The 13,221-nt window shown below is 37.0% G+C and overlaps 1 protein-coding gene across 3 annotated transcripts in view; it reads left to right on the top strand.

Annotated features, from left to right (window-relative positions):
- LOC120630235 (adenylate cyclase type 2) overlaps positions 1–13,221 on the top strand; it is a 258,614-nt gene that overhangs the window by 75,533 nt on the left and 169,860 nt on the right. For all 3 annotated transcript variants that reach the window (XM_039899385.1, XM_039899383.1, XM_039899384.1), the window contains exon 2: positions 8,049–8,194. In XM_039899385.1, coding sequence (XP_039755319.1) covers positions 8,049–8,194 — 146 coding nt within the window. The remainder of the gene's footprint in view (positions 1–8,048; positions 8,195–13,221) is intronic.

Genomic DNA, 13,221 nt, shown 5'->3' with positions numbered 1-13,221 from the left:
ACATTGTATAGGTAACAAACAAACAAGCAAATTAACAAACAGATACACTCAGATTTTCCCATTTTAAGGTAAATGTTTAGAACATTAGAGGTAAAACAACTACTTTCAACTGCTAAATGGTATGAAGTTACTAACCGTTCGTTTGAGAAACAACTATAAACTGGAGTTTTTGATGCTTCAATATTAGTCGTGTACACGGTTTCTGAATGTTCTTACTTCTGCGTTTTCACCGTTCTCTTTGGCTAGGGATCAAATATTTGGGGACAAAATGTAATCCTAATGTAAAGAATATGTTATGCACCCACCTCAATGTCAATGGCGATTAGCAAGGATTTATTTTGTGTAAAGAACGAGCTTATTAGCGCGAGTACGACGCGTTTGCGTTTACTGTAAATATTTTTAATGTCGTTTGACGGGTTTAAATTCGATTATCAACTTATCTGAAATGTTTCAGATAAGTCGAGCTTATGAAAATTAAACTTTATTTGCTATACTCCGCGAAAAGCAGGAGAATCTGTAAGGTGTATTTTATAATTTGTTTTATCCTTATACTCCACACCAAACAGATCTTCGGCAATGTACCCTCTACGCACGTTTAGCTCCGAAACGAAGCAAACGATGAAACGAACGGAGCATCAACGAAACGAAACGGGGCATCAATTGTTAAGTCAACTTGCAATTAAATTAAAGAAATTATAAATTACACCATACAGATTCTCCTGCTTTTCGCTGAGTATAGCAAATTAAGCTTAATTTTCATAATACATCGTGGAACTCCGCAAAGTAACGCCTGCTTCTATGCAATAGTAGCTAAGCTTTTTGCGACAGAGCTCGCTTTCTGCCTCCATGAAGCATTCTTTCTTGGCGTGGTTGCTGGTGTAATTACAGGCACATGAGGTTTAACAATTACGCCTCAAGTTGATGATCACCTTGTATATATATCCATATCCCTATCCCTACTAATATTATAAATGACAATGTAAGTTTGTTTGTTACGCTTTCACGCAAAAACTACATAACCGATCCTCATGAAACTTTGTACACATATTCTTGGAAGTGTTAGAAGTAATATAGGATACTTTTTATCAAGACATTAAGCTCGGTTACTTTGGGAGAGGGGATGAGTGTTTGACGATTTTACACCATAACTCTGTCAAATTATAACCGATTTAAATAATTATTTTTGTACTATAGAGGTTATATTAAGTGTTTAATTTTGTCCAAACTGTAGTTGGAGATAGAGGACAGCGGACTGAATACTTTAATTTTTTTTTAGATCTACAACTAAATTTAATGCCACATAAAAAATCAAAATCAAACGCAGACGAAGTCGCGGGCAACAGCTAGTATACATATACATATTAAAAGTATTTCTGTGTATTTCATTCATTAAAAATATTCTTCAGCTATCTTAGTACCCATAACAAAAGATATGCTTACTTTGGGGCTTAGATGGCGATGTGTGTATTGTCGTAATATTTATTTATTTATTATTTATATTTGCCGTGGAGGAGGAATTTCTAAAATAAACTAAGCCCTTAAAACTAGCTCGGTAAGTGTATTATGCGGGTTCACTAATCCAATTTGCGTATAAACGAAAACGTTTTATTTATATCAAAGCGCGCTTGTCCAAGGACGGAGGTATTTGTCGGCAAAGTTTACCTTTTTCCATGTCACCGAAAAATATTTTGCTATCCTGTATAAAGAGGCCTGGGTATGATTCAGTGATTTAGCTATAATTTAGCTCTGCCTTCGGTCTCTCTCTGTGGCGTGTATATTAGGTATCCTGAATCCTTGCTGTATAATAGTTAAGAATTTAAGAATCTATGTATGTATTTTTACGTGCTGGTATTCGAGGTTGTAAGGTTATTTGTAACAGTATAATATATATTTTTGACGGCCGATTGGCGCAGTGGGCAACGACCCTGCTTTATGAGTCCAAGGCCGGGGGTTCGATTCCCACAACTGAAAAATATTTGTGTGAAGAACATTAAAGTTTTTCAGTGGCTGGGTGTTTATTTGTATATTATATGTATTTATATATAAAATTATTCATAAAATATTCATCAGTCATCTTAGTACCCAAGCTACGCTTATTTATGGCGATGTGTGTATTGTCGTAGTTTATTTATTTATTAATAAAATGCATAAACTAACGACATTTCATTTACAGAGAGTCTTTCAATTGATATCCATATTGAAGGAATTGTGAAAAAAAGTAATCTACCCATTTTAAAGGGGACATGTGTAATTTTTAATAAACTAGTTATTCGCGTGCCTGTCCCTATGTTAAGCTAGTTTTTTTATGCAAATTTCAAACCCATTTATTGTTCTTTATAACTTTCGAAATCATCTCTTTGCAAAAATAGCCTACGTTTTATTATCAATCTTTGTGATACTTTCCAGCCCAAACTATGCTGTTTGAGTGCTGCGTTGGTAGATCAGTCAGTCAGTCAGATCAGTCAATCACCTTGTTTTATTTATTTATTATTGAGGTACCGTAAATTGTGATTGTGAACATATGATACATGAAGTGTACAACAGAAAGCTAATATATCTAAAAAAGATCTCTTCCAGTTACCCCAGGATGTGAGTAAGATGATTTAATTGTGGATTAGGTCAAATAAAGGTATAATGTACGAATTACTAAAAAACTAATAATTTTCTTTATGGCCATTGTACCAATTTTTATTTCTACCCACAGCAATTCTATAAATTTTAAAATGCACTTGATTTCAATATGATTTAATAATAAATTTATAGAACTGCAATATATTTAATATTCAATAGTCTTCAATAGTTTTTAAAGGACAATGTGAGATGGTGATAACAAAAAAAAATAACAACCGGGCGCGTTTGGAACCCTCGTAGCTTTAGTTTTAAGTTGACGAATTTATTTATCGCCATCAACTCACTTCTATGTCATATTTTACATGTAATGTACGCATCAAAAGTGCCTATCCATCTATGTGCCTATTTGAATAAAGAAATATTTGACTTTGACTTTGACTTATTTAAATATTAACAATTATATATACCCATAAAACATGCGATATGCGTATATGCAGACGTTTAACCCAACATACCACACTCGGTGATATGAAACACAAAACTGTGGTTAACAAAACGAACTTTGGCGTAACAAGGTACCCTTTGTGAGTTTTGGCTTGCTGTCCCTAACTAACTCCGGCGTCAAAACTTGGTTCGCGGTGATTGCACATTGGCGCAAGAGTCGCGAGAACTACAACTACCGTGTTGTAATGTTGTGTTCCAAAATTAAAAAAAACAAAATTCAAAATACGTTTATTTCATCATCATCATCGGGTGCCATGTTCTTTAAATTGAAATTTGGCGGTCAACAATCGAAAAGCCTCCTACTTTAAGTAGGCCTAATATAAGCACTTTTGAAACGTCAAGTCTGTCTGTTTGTAGGGACCGGTGGTAGAGTCCCTACAAACAGACAGACTCGGAAGGTTTCTACCGAGAAGCAGCTCAGCAGTGGCTCTTTTCCAACTATTTACATTTTACTTTTTAACATTCATTTGACGGCCGTTTGGCGCAGTTTGCAGCGACCCTGCGTTCTGAGCCCAAGGCCGTGGGTTCGATTCCCACTACTGGAAAATGTTTGTGTGATGAGCTATAATGTTTTTCAGTGTCTGGGTGTTTATACGTATATTCTTAGTATTTATGTATATTATTCATAAAAAAATATTCATCAGTCATCTTAGTAACCATAACACAAGCTACGCTTACTTTGGGGCTAGGTTGCTATGTATGAATTGTCTTTGTATATTTATTTATTATTTATTTTTCTATCTTGTGAGAGATGAAAGCGGAGCCGGATACTTGAAATTCCGTTCTAAATGGCGTTGTTATAGGTGTAATTACTGGTACATGAGGCGTAATACCTACTCCTCAGGTTTATGTACACTGGGCGTAACTACGTTACGTTACAGAACGTATTCCTTGCATGCGCGTGTTGCCGTTAGGCGATGGTTTTCCACACTCTAATCGATCGATCGAAGAATTGATCTTACATTCAGATGGGCCGTCTACTTGATCCGTCGAATTTTGCTATAAATTTTTTATTTAGCTATTTTGAATTTTTAATACAAAAAAATATAAAAAGTAATAATATATAATAAATTTAATTTAATTTAATGTAATTTACATTTCCTCAAATTCAGAAAATTTATGCATGGGCATTTAGAACGTATCAGGCGATACAAAGAGCGTTATGACCGATACCATCAGAATCGTATTTTTCAAAGAGACCAACGGAAAGTGTATAGGAACTGGGAACGATCTGGTGCTAGTGTGTCAGATGGGAAACCACCGACTTCCGATGCTATGTCAGACTTCTGGCGTAGTATCTGGTCGGCCCCTGTATGTCACACTAATGGTATTTGGATGAACGTTGTCAGGGAAAAGTGTGCAGCGGTGGAACCAATGATTCCAATTACTATTACGGCGGATAACGTAAGTTGTGCAATTCGACTGGCATCAAACTGGAACTGTCCAGGTCCGGACGGATTGCACAACTTCTGGCTAAAATGGTTCCGTAGTGCGCATTTTGTCTTGGCAGCGCAATTTCAAAATGCCATTGACACTAAGTCGTTACCGACATTTATGACAACTGGTGTCACGTTCCTACTACACAAATCCGGAAATACCACGGACCCTAAAAACTTCCGACCGATTACATGCTTACCCACCATCTATAAGCTACTTACATCCATTTTGACATCAAAAATAACGACGCATATCAATGCAAATAATATTTTGGCCAATACTCAGAATGGATGTAAGTCCCGGTCTCGTGGTACAAAGGAACTCCTCATCATTGATACTGCTATTTGCCAGCAGGTTCGGCGAAACAGAAAAAACCTCACGGCTGCTTGGATTGATTACAAGAAGGCCTATGATTCGGTGCCTCATTCGTGGTTCATGGAAGTCATTCGGTTGTATAAAGTCGATGCAACTCTATGCTCTTTTCTTGAGTCATGCATGAGGCAGTGGATGACAGTCCTTCGTCACCCAGGAGCTGTTGAGAACTCTGAATCGACTGAACCGATAGGAATTAGGCGGGGTATTTTCCAGGGCGATAGTTTGAGTCCTCTATGGTTTTGCCTAGCCCTTAATCCTCTCAGTAACTTACTGATGGACTCAGGACTAGGATTTCGCCTTCGCAAGGGTGGTGAGCTCATATCTCACTTACTGTATATGGATGACCTCAAGCTGTATGCATCAAAACGATAAGACCTTATGGCATTGTTAAAGATAACTCAGACCTTTAGCAATGACATAGGGATGGAATTTGGTGTAGACAAGTGTGCGGTAATCAATGTAGAGCGAGGTAGGGTTGTGACCTCTGAGAATATAGTTCTTTCACAAACTATTATTCTCAAATCACTTCGTGAAGGGGAGACCTATAAATATCTTGGAATGTCAGAAGCACTTGGTATTGAGGTAGGGCACATGAAACAGGTAGTGCAGGAACGCTTCTTTAGCCGCCTGAAAAAAGTACTAAAGAGTCTTTTATCAGGTGGTAATAAGGTACGTGCCTTTAATAGCTGGGTCATGCCCTTACTCATATACACTTTTGGCATTCTAAAGTGGACTCAAACTGAACTGGACACCCTGGACTGTAAAGTTCGCAAACTGTTGACGGCTTACCGTATGCATCACCCACGTTCCTCTGTAATGAGGTTGTACATCCCACGCAAGTGTGGAGGACGTGGTCTTCTGAATGCCAATAACCTTCATAATCGTGAGGTGTGCAATCTTAGAGATCATTTTCTTAGAATGAATATGGGTATGTGTAAGGATGTCGTTGCAGTAGATAAGGGTCTTACTCCACTATTCCTTGGCAAAGAGAACTGGCGCAAGCCAAAAGTACTTAGCAACTCAGATCGTGTGGCGGTATGGAAGAGTAAGGAGTTGCATGGCAGATTCTACAAGGCCCTGTCGGGACCAGATGTAGATCAAATCGCATCTGTATCCTGGTTACAGTTCGGTGACCTATTTGGGGAAACCGAGGGTTTTGTCTGTGCAATTATGGACGAAGTCATCAAGACGAGAAACTACCGGAAACACATTATGAAAGATGGCACTCTAGACATATGTCGAGCGTGTCATCGTCCTGGGGAGTCCCTCAGGCATATAGTTTCCGGGTGTTCTCATCTTGCTAACGGCGATACTTGCACAGACATAATCAAGTAGCCAGGATAGTTCATCAACAACTTGCTCTTCGGTTTGGCCTTATCGATTTTGAGATGCCTTACTATAGGTACGACCCAGCGTCAGTTCTTGAAAATAGCAGTGCATTGCTCTACTGGGATCGAACGATTATCACTGACAGGTATATTACAGCTAATAGACCTGATATAGTGCTAGTCGATCGATCAGTGCGCCGTGCAATAATTGTTGACATAACTATTCCACATGACGTAAATCTGGTGAAAGCTGAAAAGGAAAAAGTATCTAAATACTTGGACCTTGCTCACGAGATTACCGCCATGTGGAATGTTGAGTCGACCGTTGTTGTTCTGATAGTCGTTTCAGTCAATGGTCTTCTCGCGAAAAGCTTCGACCAACATCTCAAGAAGCTTTCGCTTGGTTGTTGGATCAAGGGTCGGATACAGAAGACAGTAGTCCTTGAAACGGCGCGTATTGTGAGGAGGTTTCTCACTCTGGAGCCCTGACCACCGGTTGCTTGGGCATTCTAAAGCCCCGCAAGCGGAGAGTGGAAGTTTTTTTTTTTTATAAATTTTTAATAGTGTTTTTTAATTTATTCTTAAGCATTGTTAATATATAAAAAAAAAAAAGAAAAATAATAAATGATAGAAATATAATAATAATTCTTTATTTGGTAACTATATTAATAATTAAAAACAGTAATAATCATAAGCTGAATGAAAAAATAAAAAAATACACGAGATATTAAATATACTAAATAGTTTATTATTGATAGTTTATTACAAATTAGAATTTCTGTCTACATGGTGTTTAATATATAGCTTTTAAATTGGAATGCCAAATGAACAGGAGATATTTTTACATCCCTTTTTCACTATTTTGTGGTAAATAGTTGAAACTTGAACTCTTGAGGTCTTGCATTTCTTGCGGCTATTTGGCTTTGTGGTACTGTGCGATGAACTTCTACCGCGTTAGCATTCATTTTAACAACTTAATAGTACGTTTTGACAATGGTTCTCATGCTGTTTGGTGGGCAATCAATTTGCATTAATAAAATATTGATAGCAAAATATTGATTAATACACATGCGTTTCATAAAACATTTTTCATCACTCTGGCGTGGAAAGACAGACTTGTATGTATTGTCACTAACAATTGATATTTACAATTTTATTAAACTAACATTTTTGATTTGTTACTAAGTTTGGTTGTATTAACTTGCTCTAACTGCATAATCTATATTTTTGGCGGGTAAATTATAAATGTATTCAATCATTCGAATATCAAAGTACATTCGTAGTTGAATATTCATCGTTATCATCATCGTCGTCAACTCATTATCAGCCTTCTACACGGTACAAGCCTCCTCTCAGAATGAGAAGGGTTTAGTGCGTCGTATTTACACGCCTTTAAGTACATTATGGAGGACTCTCTGATCCACAGGTTTCATGTATTTTACTGAATAAAGTCAAAGTCAAAAATATCTTTATTCAAGTAGGTGGCACTTTTGATGCGTACATTACATGAGTTTTATACGGTAGTGAGATGATGGCGATAACCATATTTGTAAACTTAAAACTAAAGCTCGGAGGGTTCCAAACGCGTTCTGGTCTAAAAAGAAGCCCACAACAAACTTAGCCGGTTTTTTTTGTTATCACCATCTCACATTGTCATTTAAAATTATTAGAAGAGCAGCCTGGTTAGAGCAATCATTCACACCCAAGCTTTTTTATCGATTACCGATAGTCCTTTATACTATAATAAAACTTTTCTATAAGCTTACGTTTAATACAGACTTTGACTTTACTTTACTTCCATTTTATTAATTCATAGTATTCGTTTGTCCACAGAGGAGGAAGGCACAGAGCTCGAGCTGGAGGCTCTGTACAGGAGATACTGTGTGCGGTTGAAACACGCCCTCTTCATGTCGGCGCTCTGCGTTACATTGATCTGTAGCGTGGTGCTTCTGTGTGCGGTCTGTGTGCTACACGCTAGTGTAAGTTATTCCTTTATTATTCAAGATGCTCGCGTCTCTTTTGTTTATTTGTCCGTCCGTATATCTATCGGTACCTATCTCATGAATCGTAATAGGTAAAAAGTTAATTTAATAAAATATTTTTCAGTATATCCTCGTCGCTAAAATAAGAAAATAAAAAATCCAAATTTTTAGGGCCACCCCCTAACTCAAGAATTTGTGTTTTGGCTGGATTTGGATCTTAATAATGAATAAGTATATTGCCTTTGGTCTGAACCCTTTGTTTGCAAGTCCAACCCGCACCTAGTAGGTTTTTAAAAGAATAAATATTCCTATGTCTACAAAATGCAAGCTATTTAATGTGCCATTTTTCATTAAGATCGGTGCAGTGTTTATGCTGACAATTCAAACTATTATCATACATGTGAAAGTTCCTCTGTTTATTTGTTACCTATGGACGCCGCCACAACTGCTGCAATGTTTTTAATGAAATTTACACAGAGCTAGCATCCCGGAGTCGAATATAGGATACATTTTATCTCGGGACAGTAAGGTATTTACTTTGTAGTACCTAGGTACCTAAACGTTAATATGTTTGGAACCAATAATAAGATAATTTAGTTAGGAGATAGATTGCATTTTTGAGACGGACTAAGAATTCTATTTATTTATAATTTATACTAGCAGACCCGGCCACGCGATGCTGGGTAGTATTTGTATTATTGAGCGTTCATAAAATTGGAATTATAAGTTGAGATATAAATTATCCTATCTCTTAGGTAGGAAAAATCACACATTTAAATAACAAAAAGTTAAAATCGGTTCATTAGTGTCCGAGTTAACTCGGACAAACATCGTGATACTAGATTTATATATCATGATCATCATCATCATCATATCAACCCATTACCGGCCCACTACAGAGCACGGGTCTCCTCCCACAATGAGAAGGGGTTAAGGCCATAGTCCGCCATGCTGGCCCAGTGCGGATTGTTGGACTCCACACACGTTTGAGAACATTATGTAGAAAAGACATGCAGGTTTCCTCGCGTTGTTTCCTTTACCGTTGAAGCAAGTGGCATTTTAATTCCTTAAACCGCACATAATTTAGAAAAGTTAGAGTACGTGCTGGGATTCGAACTCGGCCCCCTGAAAGTAAACTCGAGCTTCTACCCTCTGCGCTATCACCGCTTCGCGCTATTCGCGTAACAAAGTACACTAGTAGGTAATAAACAAACGGACATAATTTATAATAATAATAAAAGAGACAGTAGTTTGACGCCGTCAGTCTTGTGATAAAAGCCTAGACAACAGCATTGTACCAATGAGGGTCCTTTCCCCCTCTTGCATAGCTTAGCTTAGTCGGCAGTCTAGACCTCTGTATAACTATCTTTAGTCTGTGATATTAGTTCGGATACATTTCCTCGTAAAATGGCTTTTATTACACTGCTGGCAAAACTTTAAAGTAGACCTATTCAGTGAGTTTGTAGGTTAGAAAGGCGGCCGGTAAGCGAGACTTTTTTGCATAGAGAACTCTACTTATTCATGTGACCTTAGTACTTTTTTTTATCTTACCTTATTAAAGTGACTTTGGGTGATATGCTTTTCATATTAAGATACTCCACGTTTTGACAAAGTTACCATACTTATCTTTGGTTAATGATGGCTTTAGTTTTTCTACACTTGATCAAAAATACCTACCAACTTTTGAGCTTATAGGTCACCGGAAAGAAGTCTAGAGGTTTTGATAGCAGCCATTGGGCATTAAGTCGAGTCGATCGAGAACAAAAATATACCACAGACTCTATAAAGCAAAAACCCCTGAATCCCAAACCTTCGTTATTTTATATATAGCAAGCAATGTAAATATCGATGTTAGGCAACTTGGAATGATTAGTAATACAATTCCGTATTACATTAATTAAATCAATCTCGTGAGGTTTAGCCAGCGTTTGTTACGACATCACATTACAAATTATTGAATATCTATGCGTTTCTCTGTTTATAATGGTTTAAGTTACAAATAAATACAAAAACTAATCTTCATTTATAATTATATTTGAGCAGGTACTTTGAATGTTACATGTTATAAAAGTAATGCGCTATCTCATTCGCTCTCGTTCCAGTTCGCTAGGTGACAGACGTATTACATAACTAGCTAATAAAATAATAATAATACTTTGGATAATATAAAATTCAGTAATAAATAAATGTTCTACGACAATACACACATAGCTATCTAGCCTCGAATAAAGCGTAGCTTGTGTTATGGGTACTAAGATAACTGTTGAATATTTTTATGAATAATATACATAAATACTTATAAATACTTATAATACCCAGACACTGAAAAACATTCATGTTCATCACACAAACATTTTCCAGATGAAATCGAACCCACGGCCTTGGACTCATAAAGCATATTCCGACTTTATGCCACGTTTATTTCTAAGGCCATTAGACTAGAAGCCTATGTGTTATAATTAGACGCCTATGTGGTTCACAACAATCCTACTAATATTATAAATGTGAATGTAAGTTTGTTTGTTACGCTTTATACATATTCTTGGAGGTATTAGAAATAATATAGTATACTTTTCTTTGAAAAACACAAATACGTAAGATAAAAAAATGTTTGTGAAAAAATCTAAAAATCTCATATATGACTATATGTGTATACTATGTAGCAGTACGCTGCCTCTCAAAATTACGCGGGCGAAGCCGCAGGGCACATCTAGTACATTATATATATTTGCACTTAATGATTATAGCTCTCAGGCTAAATCCGATAATACTTAGTAGCAAATATAGGAGTATAGAGTAGGCGCGCCTTACCCAGTCCTGTGACGCTAATCTTATGAGCGGGATTGAGTTAGCCTCGCGTCTAATGCGATCTCGCATGCGTCAGGTATACGCTATCGCTAGTTTAGGCTTTGTAGCTACCTGGGCAATAAGCTTTTAACCAACTTACTATCAAAGTGTTTTTTTGGCAATGTTACTTTTTTTGAAGTTATACTTCTTTTGGCGCGTTAGGGAAAAATTATGGGAGTAAATTTTACGGATGCGCGCGCACACCGTCACAAAAAACCGACACTCTGAAGCTGGCGTGCATTGAGGGTATGCACAGGGTATGCAGATGATATAAAATGAAAAAAAATCTCCAGTACGAGTTATAAATACTTGAGGGTAGGCTTTGTATAACTCTTACAATGCCTATCGTTAAGTTTTTTGTAACTGGTACTGGAGATTTTCTTCAATTTGAATCGTCGGCATACCCTGTGCATACCCTCTATGCAAGCCACTGGCTATAAGGTTTGACAGTGTACACTTTGAATTGTCAAAGTCTGCGGGCTCATTCCGGTGATTTAATTGATTCTGTTGTGAGACTTAGTTGTCCGATTATGAGTTTTATTAATATTCCTTGAATTATGTTTATTAATGATATTTCTTTAATTATTTAGAAATAGTTTTTTGGTAATATTTAAATAAATTTTATTTGACTTTATAATGGGTCATAATAAAATATTTTTTAGAAGTATAACTTCTAACGCGTGTACACAAGTGCACACAATTTTTTGATTTAATATTAACCAGCTTTTGCCCGCGGCTTCGCTAAATTTAAACTACAAAAGTTTAAAAAAATATCTAATATATAGATAACGGGCACGTTGCCTGCATTAAAGGAATTTGTTCATCAGCCCCTTGACTAACGTTACATTGTAGTTTGGAGGGAAAATATCCGATGGGAGATTGTGGGCATTTAGGCATTTTATGTCAAAAACATCTTCTCGTCCAAAATCCCTCAGTGCCTGAAGACTAAAGTCTTCGAACAGTGCGTGTTGCCAGTTATGAGGAACTGAGACATGGCCGCTAACTATGGGCCTCATAAGAAAGCAGCGGGCGATGGAGAGAGCTATGCTAGGAGTATCTCTACGTGCTCAAATCAAAAATGAGATCCGTAGAAGAACTAGAGTTACCAACATAGCTCAGCGAGTCGCGAAGCTGAAGTGGCAATGGGCAGGGCACATAGCTTGGAGAACCGGTGGACGTTGGGGTCTTAAGGTGCTGGAATGGCAACCCCGCATAGGTACACGCAGCGTATGTCGGCCCCCAACGAGGTGGACGGATGACATCAGGCGAGTCGCTGGGAGCCGCTGGTGGCAAGCGGCCTAGGACCGTGTATTGTGGAACTCCCTACAAAAGACCTATGTCCAGCAGTGGACGTCAATTGGTTGAGTTGATGATGATGATGATTAATCTTTAAAAGACGATGAGTTTTGAATCAAATCTGAAAATGAATAATTTTAATACGCGGTAAACCCGAGTGAAACCAAAGGAAACAGCTAGTGTACGATATAAGCATAAAGTAGTTAATCCACAAACTCTTACGGTATTTATAGTGTGTATAGTGGGAACTCGAACTCAGGTTAAGCCGAAGTTATTAACATAATAATTGAACATTTAGTATCGTACAATGAAAATCTGAAACAATGAAAATCACGAACAAAGCCAATTTTCGCTTGTAGATAATGAGAGAATAATAAGTGGCCGAGCGAGATATGTCGAAAGTCTTTTTTAAGTTATGTGCGTAAGTAATTAAAATATAACTTGCTTCAACGGTGAAGGAAAACATCGTGAAAAAACCCGGATGCCTGAGAGTTCTCCATAATGTTCTCAAAGGTGTGTATTGTCCACCATTGGGCCAGCGTGGTTCCAAACGCGCCCTTTGTTTGGGTGTTCTTTTTATTATCACCATCTTGTATTATCATTTGGAAATATTAAAGAACCATTCTAGAGCAATAATTTACTCCCAAGGTTTTTTATCGTTTACGTAATCCCTAAGGATTTAAAGTATAGAAAAGCTTGTGTTTACAAGCGAAAACTTATAGAAAAGTCAATACTATAATAGGACTTTTCTATAAGCTTTCGCTTGAAACAACCTTTGAACTTTTTAAGAGACATCTTAAAGATATCAACCGGAAATTATATACAATTACCTTTAAATAAAATAAATAATTTATTTTTTGTAGTCTAGTAAGCAAGTGTTA

The sequence above is a fragment of the Pararge aegeria genome, chromosome 16, assembly GCF_905163445.1.
Source record: "Pararge aegeria chromosome 16, ilParAegt1.1, whole genome shotgun sequence".
In the NCBI taxonomy this organism is placed as follows: Eukaryota; Metazoa; Arthropoda; class Insecta; order Lepidoptera; family Nymphalidae; genus Pararge; species Pararge aegeria.
Note: the sequence above shows the minus strand (reverse complement) of the source record. Positions and strands in the feature narration are given on the sequence as shown.